At 54.3% G+C, this 12,349-nt stretch overlaps 1 protein-coding gene across 2 annotated transcripts; it reads right to left on the bottom strand.

Moving 5' to 3' along the window:
* Positions 1–6,717: 6,717 nt before the first annotated feature.
* Positions 6,718–8,857, bottom strand: ADIRF (adipogenesis regulatory factor). Of its 2 annotated transcripts, none has more exons than XM_012788036.2 (3): positions 8,691–8,852; positions 7,111–7,173; positions 6,718–6,935 (listed from the first exon to the last, which is right to left on the bottom strand). In XM_012788036.2, the coding sequence occupies exons 1-3, from the start codon at positions 8,749–8,751 to the stop codon at positions 6,829–6,831; spliced, it is 231 nt and encodes a 76-aa protein (XP_012643490.1). In that variant the 5' UTR covers positions 8,752–8,852; the 3' UTR covers positions 6,718–6,828. The 2 variants fall into 2 exon arrangements, with proteins under 2 accessions (XP_012643490.1, XP_075866313.1); XM_076010198.1 differs by lacking the exons at positions 6,718–6,935; positions 7,111–7,173 and adding exons at positions 7,180–7,877; positions 8,079–8,107 and having other exon boundaries at positions 8,691–8,857.
* Between the last annotated feature and the right edge of the window lie 3,492 nt (positions 8,858–12,349).

Here is a 12,349-nt window from a genome sequence, read left to right as displayed (position 1 = left end):
CAAAAAAAAGAAAGAAAAGAAAAGAAAAGAAAGAAAGAAAAGAAAAGAAAAGAAAAGAAAAGAAAAGAAAAGAAAAGAAAAGAAAGAAAAGAAAAATGATAAAAACAAAGCGTTGTAAATATGAAGACTCTAAGAAGAATAAGAAAGTGGATACCACAGTAGGTGCCTATGGAATGGAAATGGAAAAAGTAAATAAAAAAAAAGCAATCATATTTAAAAGATACACAGTATTTAGGAGACAAGAGCAGATATGGAAACCAGGTAAAAAAGAACTTTATACTCACACCCTGGAATTCCAAAAGAGGAAAGCCAAGCAATGGAACAGACCAACTATTTTAGTGCTCAACATCATCTATCAGGGCAATGCAAATAAAAATCACAATGAGAGCTATCACCTCACACCTGTTAGAGGGGAGTATAAAAAGGACAAAAGAAGCCAGGTGCAGTGGCACACTCCTGCAGTCCCAGCTTCTCAAGAGGGTGAAGCATCATGGGTGCACCTGGAAATAACCACTGCACTCCAGCCTGGGCAACATAGCGAGACCCCATCTCTAAAAAAACAACAAAAGATAACAAGTGTTGGTGAGAATGTAGAGAAAAGGGAACCCTTGTACACTGTTGGCGGGGATGTAAATTAGTACAGCCATTATTAAAAACAGTATGGCAATTCCCCCCAAAATTTAAAAATAGAACTACTGTATGATTCAGCCATTTCTCTTCTGGGTATGTATCCAAAGAAACTGAAATCAATATCTTGAAGAAATATCTGTCTCCCATGTTCAATGCAGCATTACTCAGAGTAGCCAAGATTTGGAAACAACTCAGATGTCCATCAGCAAACAAGCAGATAAAGAAAATGTGGTCTAGGCCAGGCAGTGTCTCACACTTGGGAGGCCGAGCAAGAGGATTGCTTGAGGCCAGCAGCTTGAGGCTGTGGTGAGTTACGATTTCACCACTGCACTGTAGCCCAGGGAACAGAGCAAGACTCGGTCTCTAAAAAACAAAAAAAGTATTAACTCAGATCCGAGATGTCTTATCAGTTTATCTGTAAATATTCCATTCTTGAGAAAACTTCTAGAGGACTGACAATAACCAAATAGCAGAAAAAAATATTTCAGCAAAAGGAAAGGCATCTTCAATTGCAGATCTAAGACCAGACAAAGGTGTGACTCAGGTTTGAGGAATGAAATGTAAATGCTACATGTTTTCACAATGTAGAAATGAGACAACAAACAGGAGGGAAGAAAAGGGAGAAGAGGAGAGAAGGTGAAAGTAGAAAAATTTGCCCCTTGTGCCATTTGTAGTCTGATGGGAGTCAAAGCTGAAATCCAGTGGTGGGTGTTTCAGTACAGAGATATGAACCTAAAATAACATCTTAACCCCCCAGCCAACCGAATAGACCCCCTCTTGTAAGAGAGGTAACAGTCTGAAAAAGGGTAAAATGTTTTATGGGCTATCTTTTTTTTTTTTTTTTTTTTGAGACAGAGTCTCACTTTGTTGTCCAGGCTAGAGTGAGTGCCGTGGCGTCAGCCTAGCTCACAGCAACCTCAATCTCCTGGGCTTGAGTGATCCTTCTGCCTCAGCCTCCCGAGTAGCTGGGACTACAGGCATGCGCCACCATGCCCGGCTAATTTTTTTATATATATATCAGTTGGCCAATTAATTTCTTTCTATTTTATAGTAGAGACCGGGTCTCGCTCTTGCTCAGGCTGGTTTTGAACTCCTGACCTCGAGCAATCCGCCCGCCTCGGCCTCCCAAGAGCTAGGATTACAGGCGTGAGCCACAGCGCCCGGCCTTATGGGCTATCTTTTTAAAACTCCCCCCACTCTTTTTTGGGAATTAAAACCTACACCCCTGCCCAAGACCAATAATCAGAGGGGGAGGGGGGCCCTCCTTTGTTCTTTGTTTCATTGGAGCTGGCTCAACGGATTCTGAGATTGTCTTGGCTGGAAATGGGATGGATCAGGACTGTCAACTGTAGTCAAACAGCAATAGCCTGAAGCTGAAAACCATCCCTTTAAAAGCTTTGTATTTCTGCTTATAGGTAGTACAGGTCTCTTAGAGTCTCCATCCTCCTCATTTGCAAATTAATAAACCTCCCTCTCCTTCTCCTCAAACCATTTGTCCTCATTCTTCTGATGTGGCCTTGGGGACAAGTGCAGAGCTTTCAGTAACACTCTTGGCCACTGAGAACCCAGAAATACCCTAAAGCTGAGTTGCTGGCCATGAAAAGGGAGGTGAGACCTGCCTCATCATGCACCCTTCCTTGGAGATAACCTTTGTAACTCATTAACAGGCCTAAGGATGCTACACAAGACAAAGCCTTAAACCACACCTGCAGGTCCTCAATTTACTTAAACAGATCACTTGAGTCTGGGTACATGTCCGGTGGCTTGTCTCTGATTAGCAGACTTCCTTAACTTAAAACATTCCAAGCCTTTAGACAAAACTTTACTTCCTTAACCAATTACAGATCAAAGAATCTTTAAACGCATTTATGACCTATAACTCATCTGCACCCCTAACCCTGCTTCAAGATGTCCCACCTTTTTGTGCCAAACCAATGTAAACTTTCTTTTCTTTTCTTTCTTTCTTTTTTTTTTTGAGACAGAGTCTCCCTTTGTTGCTCAGGCTAGAGTGAGTGCCATGGCATCAGCCTAGCTCACAGCAACCTCAAACTCCTGGGCTCAAGCAATCCTCCTGCCTCAGCCTCCCGAGTAGCTGGGACTGCAGGCATGCGCCGCCATGCCCAGCTAATTTTTTCTATATATATTAGTTGGCCAATTAATTTCTTTCTATTTATAGTAGAGATGGGCTCTTGCTCTTGCTCAGGCTGGTTTCGAACTCCTGACCTCGAGCAATCCACCCGCCTCGGCCTCCCAGAGTGCTAGGATTACAGGCGTGAGCCACCGCGCCCGGCCCAATGTACACTTTCCATGTATTGATTTATGACTTTATGTGTAATTCCTGTCTCCATGAAATGTGTAAACCAGACTGTAACCCAACCACTGTGAGACCACTTGCTCAAGGCTTCTTGGCATGGCTGTAGGCCATGGTCCTTGAACTTGGCTCAGAACAAACTTCTTTAATTATTTTACAGAGTTTGGCTTTTTTTCTATTGACAGAGATAAATACAGGAAAAGCTTATCCTATTGCCTGAAAATGGGCAGTGAGGAAAGGAGGGAGGAAAGAACGCTGTCCAGAGAGATTTATTCAAGGAAATGTTCTCTTCTCACAATGAAATGTTAGTGACTTTGTGTCTGGCTAGACGGGGAACTGGGATTGGGAGAATTAGGAATTATTTGGGGGACTGGTAATGGAACACTGGATCTCTGAAGACCTGACTGAGATCCAGCCAGGTCTAGTGGCCACAGCCCTCTCCTCCTCAGCCAGTCTGGGCTCAACCAAGCTCAAGAACCTCAGTGGGGACAGGCCTGGGCACATATAGGCTCCCATGGGCTTCCCTGGCACTGTACCCTCTGTGTCCCAGACATGAACAAAAGACAAGTCCCACCTGGCCCTGTGCTCCAGGGCTTACAGTGGAATAGAGGCACACAGGGACAGGGACAGGGACAGGCACGTGCACGGGGCCACAGGAGCACCACTCCACAGAGCTGGAGACAGCTCAGAACGGGCTGCATTGAAGAGATGGCTCCATGTGAGCCTGAAAATGTGAGGATTTACTGTCCAGTAGGAGGACGAGAGGACAGGCATTAATGTATTCACTTAGCGGTGCTGCCTGAGCACTGTGCTAGGCACTGGGCATGCACTAATTGGTAGAAGGGACGTGGCTGCAGCCCCATGAACAACCATAGAAACACATGGGGAAATAATGGATTAATTGATTGTGACTGTGAAAAAGAAATACAAGGGATGTGAGAATGTGTTGCCAGTGGCCTGGCCCATTCCAAGTGTGTGAGTGTGTGTGTGTGTGTGTGTGTGGTGTGTGTGCACACTTGCACTCAAAGCAGCTGAGGCCTGAAGGCTGGAAGAGTGGAGCCAGCTAGGCCAGGGAGGTTTCTGCAGAGCATTCCAGGTGCAGATGCAGATGTGAAGACAGCAGGGGCATGATGGGAAGGGAGATGAATAAAGGGCCACGTGGCTGAGGCACAGAGGGAGGGCACTCAGGGGCATCCTGGCAAGAGGAGGCTGGCTAAGACTGGCTCTTTCTCTAACCCTCTCTGTCCTTAATCTGCAAGCTAGCTCTTCCATAGGCTTGTCCCTCCTTTGGCTGTACGTGGCTGCTACAGTACCAGGGATCCTGTCTAGCCTCAAGATGTCCAGGTGAGGCTGGGCCACGGTGGCTCACGCCTGTAATCCTAGCACTCTGGGAGGCCGAGGTGGGAGGATCGCTCAGGGTCAGGAGCTCAAAACCAGCCTGAGCAAGAGCAAGACCCCATCTCTACAATAGAAAGTGTCAACGGAAAAAAGCCAAACTCGGCAAAATAATTTTAAAGAGATTTATTCTGAGACAAATTTGAGGACCATGACCCGGAGCCACTGCCAAGAGGCCTTGGGCAAGTGGACTCGCTGTGGCTGGGTTGCAGTTTGGTTTTTATACATTTCAGAGACAGAGGTCACGGGTAAGGCCATCAGTCAATATGTGGGAGGCATACATTGGTTTGGCCCAAAAAAGGTGGGCCATCTCGAAGGGGGGGGCTTATAGGTTTAAAGATTCTTTGGATAGTAATTGGCTAAAGACATGAAGCTTTGTCTAAAGGCTTGCAATGTTTTAACGTAAACTGTTTACCAGAGAGAAGCCACCTAAATTGTTTCCTAAATTGATGACCTTCGGGTTTGTCTTGCATACCCGTCTGACCTCCCTCCTCCTGGCAAGCAATTTTGCTTTAGGATATTCCTTTGGCCACGAGGGGGTCCATTCAGTCAGCCGGTGCGGGGGAGGGGGGTGTGAGCGTTTTAGTTCACAAAAGAAATTAATTGGCCAACTAAAAATATCTAGAAAAAATTAGCCGGACATGGTGGTGCATGCCTGTAGTCCCAGCTACCTGGGAGGCTGAGGCAGAAGGATTGCTTGAGCCCAGGAGTTTGAGGTTGCTGTGAGCTAGTGATACCACGGCACTCTAGCCCTGGCAACAGAGTGAGACTGTCTCAAAAAAAAAAAAAAGAAAAAATGTCCAGAGGAAGACAAAGGATGCTTGTCTTTTTTTTTTCAAGGCGAGAAAAAACCTTTCCTAGAAGGCCCCAGGCCCTCAAACCTGACCTCTCCTCTCCTTGGCCGGGTCTGGGTCACACCCCATCCCTAAGGCAATCACTCCCAGGGAGAACAAGTGAGGTCCCCCACCTCCGGGCTATCCCTATCCCTGAGTCACGCAGCGGAAGGACGCTGACCACGGAGACCTTGGGGCTCTGCCAGCTCGGCCCCACCGGCCTCCCCGGGCGGCCCCGAGGCCGGCTCTCGCGACCCCGGCGCCCGGATACAAGGGCTCCCAGAGACACTGGAAGCGCTCCCGCCCTGCCCCGGTGTCTCTCCCAGGACCTCCTCTTGGAGCCCCAGGAGCAGCCTTGGCTCATTTTGCAGACTTGGGGAGACCTTCTTTTGGGCGCAGTCAGCGACAACAAAGAGCTGAGCGCGGGCCGGGCGCGCCCCGGGTGAGGGTGGGGCCTGTGCCCCGCCCACGGGAGAGACCTCAGGGCGTGCGCCCCGCGAGGCCTGGGCTGGGAGCGGCCTTGGGGACACTGCCGCCTGCAGGCAGGCCCGGGAGGCCTGGAGAGCCGGCCTGGAACCGGCTTTCGAACCGCTCTGTCCCTTAAATCTTCCCAGAACTGAGAAATGCCGCGGAGTCAGTATTTTTGAGTTGAGAAGGGAAGTCTCCAGTGCGCTCGGGAGAAGAGCGGACCGTAGGCGGAGGGGAACCACGCGAGGCGCGGAGCTGGGGAGAGGACCCGGGCGTGGCCGCCAGGGGCGGGGGTGGGGGATGCAGGGGCAGCGCCGGCGCCCGGGCTGGGCCTCATCCTGTGGGAACGGTGAGTCACCCATCAGCGGGGCGCACCCAAGACTGGAGTCGCGTGCGTGGACACGTGCCGGGGTGGGAGGGAGCTCGGCTTGCTGGAACCCGTCCTTCGCGGACCCGCGTTCGGGCCTGAGGCTACCGGTCAGGCTCCAGGGAAGGGGCACTTAGGGCGGAGGCTCGTGCTCACGCGCGCGCACGGCCCAGTCCCGGCGCCGCCCCGTGCGACGGAGCCCCTCCCCAGAGGGCAGGGCCGCGCCCGACCGTACAAGGCAGCCGGGGACTGATGCAGGTTGGGGGCCGCGTAGACGTGCTGCGGGCCGGGTTGGGGGAGCGAGGCCCGGAAGCCGGGCTACTGCGACTCCATGTCGCTCCCGCAACCTCCCGCCGCCTGAGGTCGTTGGTGACGGCGGCACTGGCGCAGACGTGGGAAGAAGTTCCCAGAGCCCCTGCGGCACCCCCCCATCCCCCGCCCAGAGCTGAGCCCCTCGAGGATTTGGGGACGGAGTAGGGCCGGGCCCTGGAGCAGGGGGTGTGGCTTTGGAGTCAGGGGCGGGGGCTGGGAGGAGCTCGTACCTAGATGGAGGTTGGGCTGCGGGAGGAGCCATTGAGGGGCGGGAACCGGGTTCCTTAAACAGTCGGTCTGGGTTTCCGAATTTGGGGGCCTGGACTGTGGATATGGGAGCTCTGCTCTTGGCGGGGGAGCACTGGGCCCGATGTCCGAGGAAGCATGAAGTGGACGCAGGGTGGAGCATGAATTTTAATGTGGGGGCAGACCAAGAAGGCAGCTCGTGACCAGAGCTTGGGGCCAGGCTCCGCTGCAGAGGGCCTGCAGTGGCGTCACCCTGTCTCCCGCTGTCATTTCATGAGGCCGAATTTTTTCGCGAAACCTGAGTAGGTGTCAGAGGCCTGCTTCGCAGTCTTGTCGATGGTGTCCTGGGTGGAGCTGGCCAGCTGGTCCATGGCTGGGGAGGGAGAGGAGTGGTCAGGGTGCCCGTGGGGGTTAGCTTAGCCAGGGTCTCTCCCCGGGAAGCCTGCCTTGGGGCACTGTGGGCAGAGGGGCCTGTGGAGGAGAGGCTGTGCCTGGGCTGGGGGTGTGTTGGATCTGCCCACCCTCCCTGCGGTTCAGCCCCACCAGACCTTGCTGCCCGGCCTCTGTGGCCTGATCCACCACTTGCTGAACTTTTGCTCCAGCTGTTGTCACTGTAACAGAGAGATGTGACCTTGAGCTCCCGTTGAGGCGCTGACCACAGGGTTCCCACCATTGCTGCACCCCCTATGCATTCTTTAGAGTAGTTTGTCCTATAGGCCCAAGGGGTGGATGCCGGTGAGGTGAAGTCCCTTACCCAAGGCCACCCAGCTAGCAAAGGGTATGAGCCCTTTCTATGCCTCTGAAGAGTTCTTGTTTATTTATAATGCTGGGCCCCTCCCCTCTGGCCTGTTTCCCTTCCCCTCCCCAGGCTTGCTGAGAAATGGTTGGAACAGAGGAAGGAAGGTGGGGCAGGGCCAGGCTGCAGCTGGCTTCTGGGCTGTGGCTGCTGCTGGGCTTTGCGAGGAAGACCCCCTTTAACAACTTCTCCCCTAGAAGCCTGGCCCAGATGCCTGAATCCCCATCTTCAGTGCACTTGGCCCTGGGGCCTCTGCTTTTGCCACGCTCTCTCACCAGCTCCTCCCTCCTGAGGCCCGCCCTAGAGAGCACAAAAGCTACAAATGCCAGTGTCTTCTTGGATAGGCAGCTTAAGGCATTAGGAGACCAAGTGCAGGAAGGAGCTGAAACTTCCAAGGTCAGACTGTCTGCTCTGGACCAGGGTTTCTGCCTGTGGTGAACGAGGTTTTCCAGGTGGGTCAGCCTGCTGGGTGGGCTGACAGGTGGCTGCGGCCTGCAGAGATCTGGTCCATCCTTGCTGCTAGATGGGAAAGAGCTTGCCTTACCCAGAGCCCATCCTTGGGAGAGGGCTAGGCAGGTCCTGGGTGTGCTCACAGGGTCTGACATGACCCATCAGAAAGCCACAGAGGAGTCTTTGCACCCAGCTTACAGATGGGGAAAGTAAAGTCTGGAAGGAAGGGTCCTACAGGCAGAGTCTTCCTTGGTGGCATAGTAGTCTCACCGGAAGAATTGTGGGCTTTCCCTGGGGCACTGATGAAGGAAAGGGTTGATTAGGACAGTGTCTCTCGACTGGGATATGGGGAGGAGGATTGAGAGCTGGAGTCCCAAGGAAGTCTGGGCTAGATGCTGGAAGAGTCAACCCCCAGCCCCGGGAATGTGTAGCCTCAGGAATAAGGAGGAGACCGCCTGGAGGTGGAGGGACTAAGGCTGGGACCTGCCCTGCCAGGTGAGAACTTAAAGTAAGGAGGAAGCGTAGAAACAAATCCCCGTGGGGTCTGGAGCAGCCTCCCTACCCCATCCGGTCCCTGGGCGAAAACCCCGGCAGGCGGCAGGCGGAGGTCGGGGCGGCGCTCTCTCCGCGGACCTTCATCCTCGCCTGCGGGCTGGGTGGGGCACTCCCCGCCCGCGCCGCCTGCTCGGATGGGCTCGGGCTCCTCCGTCACTGCAGTTCTCAAACCTCGCTCAGGGCTCCGTCCCTCCGCTGCCCGCCCCCGCGTCCCAGGGCAGGCCCTCTCGGGCCTGAGCCTCGGGTGTGCGGACTTGCGGGCTGCCTAGACCCGCGGCTTCTGCCCGCGAGCCCCCGCCTGTGCCCCAGGTGGCGCGCAGTCCTCACCCGCTTCCTGGGCCGTCTCCTCCACCTGTTGCTTCAGGTCCTGCAAGCTCTTGCTGGCCATGGCTGCTCGGGGTCTGCGGGGTCGACGAGGGCAGTTGCAGCAACGCTGGATCCTGCCCAGAGCGGCGGTGGCCAGCGCCAGCTCCGGTTTTTAAGGCGCCCGGGGGCCGGCCCGCCCCGCAGGAGGGAGGAGGCGCGGGGCGGCTCCCGCCCGACAGGCAGGGGAGTGACCGGGCCCTGCTCCAGGCTGCGCCAGCCCGGGAGCACATCCTGGCCTCAGGCTGGCCGCGGTTGGAAAGAGACAGTTCGAACCCAGGTCCGAAAAGCGGCTAAGAACTGCAGGGGGCCTGGGTCTGGGTTCAGAGTGGGATCCGAAGAGGAGCTGGGCAGGAGAGGGGCGCACACACCTCCCCGCTCCTCCGTCTGCCATCGTGGGCATCCCCCAACCGGTGAGCGGGGTCAGCGCCAGGTCAGGAGCTCAAGGCTGGAGCTGACATTAATAACAGCAGCTGCCTTTTATTGAGCATTTCTCTTGTGCCAGGTGCTACCCTAGCGCTCTACAGTCTCTTGTATAATCTTTGCAGCCACCTCATGAAATGGGTGTTTCTATTAATAGCATCAGCTTATAGGCGGAAACTGAAGCAGAGAGAGGGCGAGTTAGGTCTCACCCAAACTCTTTCGGCAGGGACTCGAATCCCCGTAGGTGGGCTGCAAACTCTAGGGCCCTGGCAACAGCCGCGCCGGCCAGCGCGACACCGGGTCCGGGCACTGTGGACTGGACACCTGCCCAGTGGCCCCGGGGACCCAGCTCATGCGTACAGGGCAGGGTCGGGTAAAGTCTATCCCCAGAGGGCGAGGCACCTGCGTGTGCACCTGCGGACGATGCAACCCCAAGTGGACGGGGAGAGCACGGTCCTCGCGTGCCTGGCCTGAGCAAGGAGATTGCCATCGGTCACCAAAGCCTGACCAGTTGCGCAGGAAACACGGCTCAGAGAGGGCAAGAGTGCGCCTTGGCTCTGCCGGGACGCATGAGGATAAAGGACGATCTGAGGGGCCAGGAGGGGAGTTAGGAACCTGAGCTTGGAGGGGTCAGGGATCTCCAGGGCAGCAAAACAACCTGCCAGGCACAACCCCCTACCCCCCCACCACACACACAAGAGGTGCAGGTCAGGCCTCTCACTGCCCAGCGCTGTCCCACTCGCGTCCTCGGCCTTTGGAGCCTGGAGCCCGCGGCACCCCCTCTCTGCCTCTCTGGATCTAACTCTTCCCCTCGGGGTCTGTTTGTTGCACCTCTGCTGGAGGCTCCCCTATTCTGAAGCTCTAGGAAGCCGCGTCCCGCCCCCTCGGCACCACTCAGACCTGCTGGTTCCCTGCCTTTAGTGGTGGAGGGTCGGCCCCTGGTGTGGGGCGTCTGGGGTGGGTTAATGGAGAAGAGGGTAACCCTGAGCAAGCGGGAGAGGCAGGCGATGGGATTAGTGGAGGAAGGGGGGAGCACAGTCGCAGACAACAAAGCAGCGCAATGGCCCGCCCAGCCCCCGCCCCTCCTGGCCCAGAGCCTGGCCCCGCCCTGGGTGCAGTGGCACAGCGGGGAGCGGCCTGCTCGCTGCCAGGGGGGACCAGGGAGCCCAGCCCAGTCTCTGTCTCAGCCCTGCCAGCCCTCCTCAAGTCCCTCAGGCCCGTCCCTGTAGCCAGGAAGGCCTTGACTGCTCTGGTTAATCGCACAGCCGCTGATGCTATTAGAACCAGCCCAGTGGGCGCTGAGCAGACAGACCAGCAGCAGCCTCTGTGGGAGACAGCCGACGCCCAGCAGGCGGTGGCGGAGACAGCTCAGCGCGGCCCTCGGACAGCAGGTCATGGAGTCACTAGGTTCAAATACCCCCGAGGCAAGTCCCTTCATCTGTCAGAGCCTCATAACAGAATTTCCCCAATGCGGTTTTTTCTTTTTTTTTTTTTGAGACAGAGTCTCACTTTGTTGCCCAGGCTAGAGTGAGTGCCGTGGCGTCAGCCTAGCTCACAGCAACCTCAAACTCCTGGGCTCAAGCGATCCTCCTGCCTCAGCCTCCCGAGTAGCTGGGACTACAGGCATGCGCCACCATGCCCGGCTAATTTTTTCTATATATATTAGTTGGCCAATTAATTTCTTTCTATTTAGAGTAGAGACGAGGTCTCGCTCTTGCTCAGGCTGGTTTCAAACTCCTGAACTCAAACGATCCGCCCGCCTCGGCCTCCCAGAGAGCTAGGATTACAGGCGTGAGCCACCGCGCCAGCCCCCAATCCGTTTTTTGAAGATTAAATGTATGCCCAACACTCAAGAGGACCTTGCAAGAGGGGTGGAGCACTGGGGGGGTCCCACACACGGAGAGGGGGCATTTCAGTGGTCCCCCTTACCTGCACTTTCACTTTCTGGAGTTTCAGTTACCTGCCGCTGGTGCTTAGGAACCAATACCCACAAACATGGTGCTTTGCGACCTGAAGAAGCCTCAGGTCTCTCACCATCTCCCCTCCCCCATGTCTCAGTCCTTAGTCTTCCAAAGCACAGGGTGATGCTCTGTAGTCCCCTTATCTGCCAAAAGTCTGCACCTGCCAGAGAGGAAAACCACCACCTCTGGTCCCTTCCCTGGGTTTTCCCTAACTGAACTCCCAAAGGAACAAAGTCTGAAGTCTCAACACACCTCTACAGACTTTTGTCACAAACCATTGTCTGCTCTGAGGGCTCAACAGACTTGTCCCAGGCCTCTGTATGTTCTGCAAGCCCATTGAATTTCCCTAAAAATCATATACTATCCCCCGAAAATCATCCACACTTCCCCAACCCCCTTTCCCATACAACCCTCTGCACCCCACTGGGTGGTGGGGCCACTCTGATTTTCGCCCCATGCACGAGATTAAATGTGTATGCTATTTCTCCCACTAATATGCTTTTGTGGGTTTATTTTTCAGTGAAACTTCAGAGGGCAAAGAGGAAGTTTCCCTTGGCCCCTACACCAAGGTCAACCAAGGTCAGATGCAGTAAATGGAAAATTCCAGAAATAAACAATTCATAAGTTTTAAATAACTTTTATTACAGTATATTGTTATAATTGTTCCATTTTATTATTAGTTATTGTGAATCTTTTTTTTTAATTTCTCTTTTTAAATAATCAAAGGGGAGGCGAGCCCAGCTGGGCCAGCTCAGATGCAGCCAGGCTGCAGGCCTAAGATCAGCGGGTTATTGTTTTTTGTTGTTGTTTTTTCCCCTCCGTGCCCCCCTCATTCCCCAGTTATTGTTAATCTCTTACTGTGCCTGATTTATAAATTAAATGTTACCATGGCTGTGTATGTACAGGAGAAACATAGTATATATAGGCTTCGGGACTGTCGTGGTTGCAGGCATCCGGGGTGTTGGGATGGGGCAGGGAAGTACTGGCCTTCTCTGGGAAAGTGGGACGCTGCCTCACAGGGCCCAGAGCACGCGACAGGAGCTAAAGGCAAAAGGCACTGGGCTGGGGAAGGGGCTTCCTGGAACAGGCAGGTCTGGATGTTTGTCATTTGAGTCCAGCAGTAGGCCCTGAGAGTGTGAGTGTGTGTGTGTGTGTGTGTGTGTGTGTGTGTGTGTGTGTGAGTGTGTGTGTGTGAGTGTGTGTGTGAGTGTGTGTGTGAGTGTGTGTGAGTGTGTGTGT

Source organism: Microcebus murinus, chromosome 14 (assembly GCF_040939455.1).
Source record: "Microcebus murinus isolate Inina chromosome 14, M.murinus_Inina_mat1.0, whole genome shotgun sequence".
Taxonomy (NCBI): domain Eukaryota; kingdom Metazoa; phylum Chordata; class Mammalia; order Primates; family Cheirogaleidae; genus Microcebus; species Microcebus murinus.
Note: the sequence above shows the minus strand (reverse complement) of the source record. Positions and strands in the feature narration are given on the sequence as shown.

Excerpts from the sequence above, each read along its gene's own strand:
- ADIRF (XM_076010198.1), bottom strand. The coding sequence starts at position 8,751 with ATGGCCAGCAAGAGCTTGCAGGACCTGAAGCAACAGGTGGAGGAGACG. Across the intron at positions 8,108-8,690 it reads GGAGACGGCCCAGGAAGCGG|TGCCCCAGGGAAAGCCCACA; the intron begins GTGAGGACTGCG and ends TTCCTTCATCAG. Across the intron at positions 7,878-8,078 it reads GAAAGCCCACAATTCTTCCG|CAGCAAGGATGGACCAGATC; the intron begins GTGAGACTACTA and ends TTTCCCATCTAG.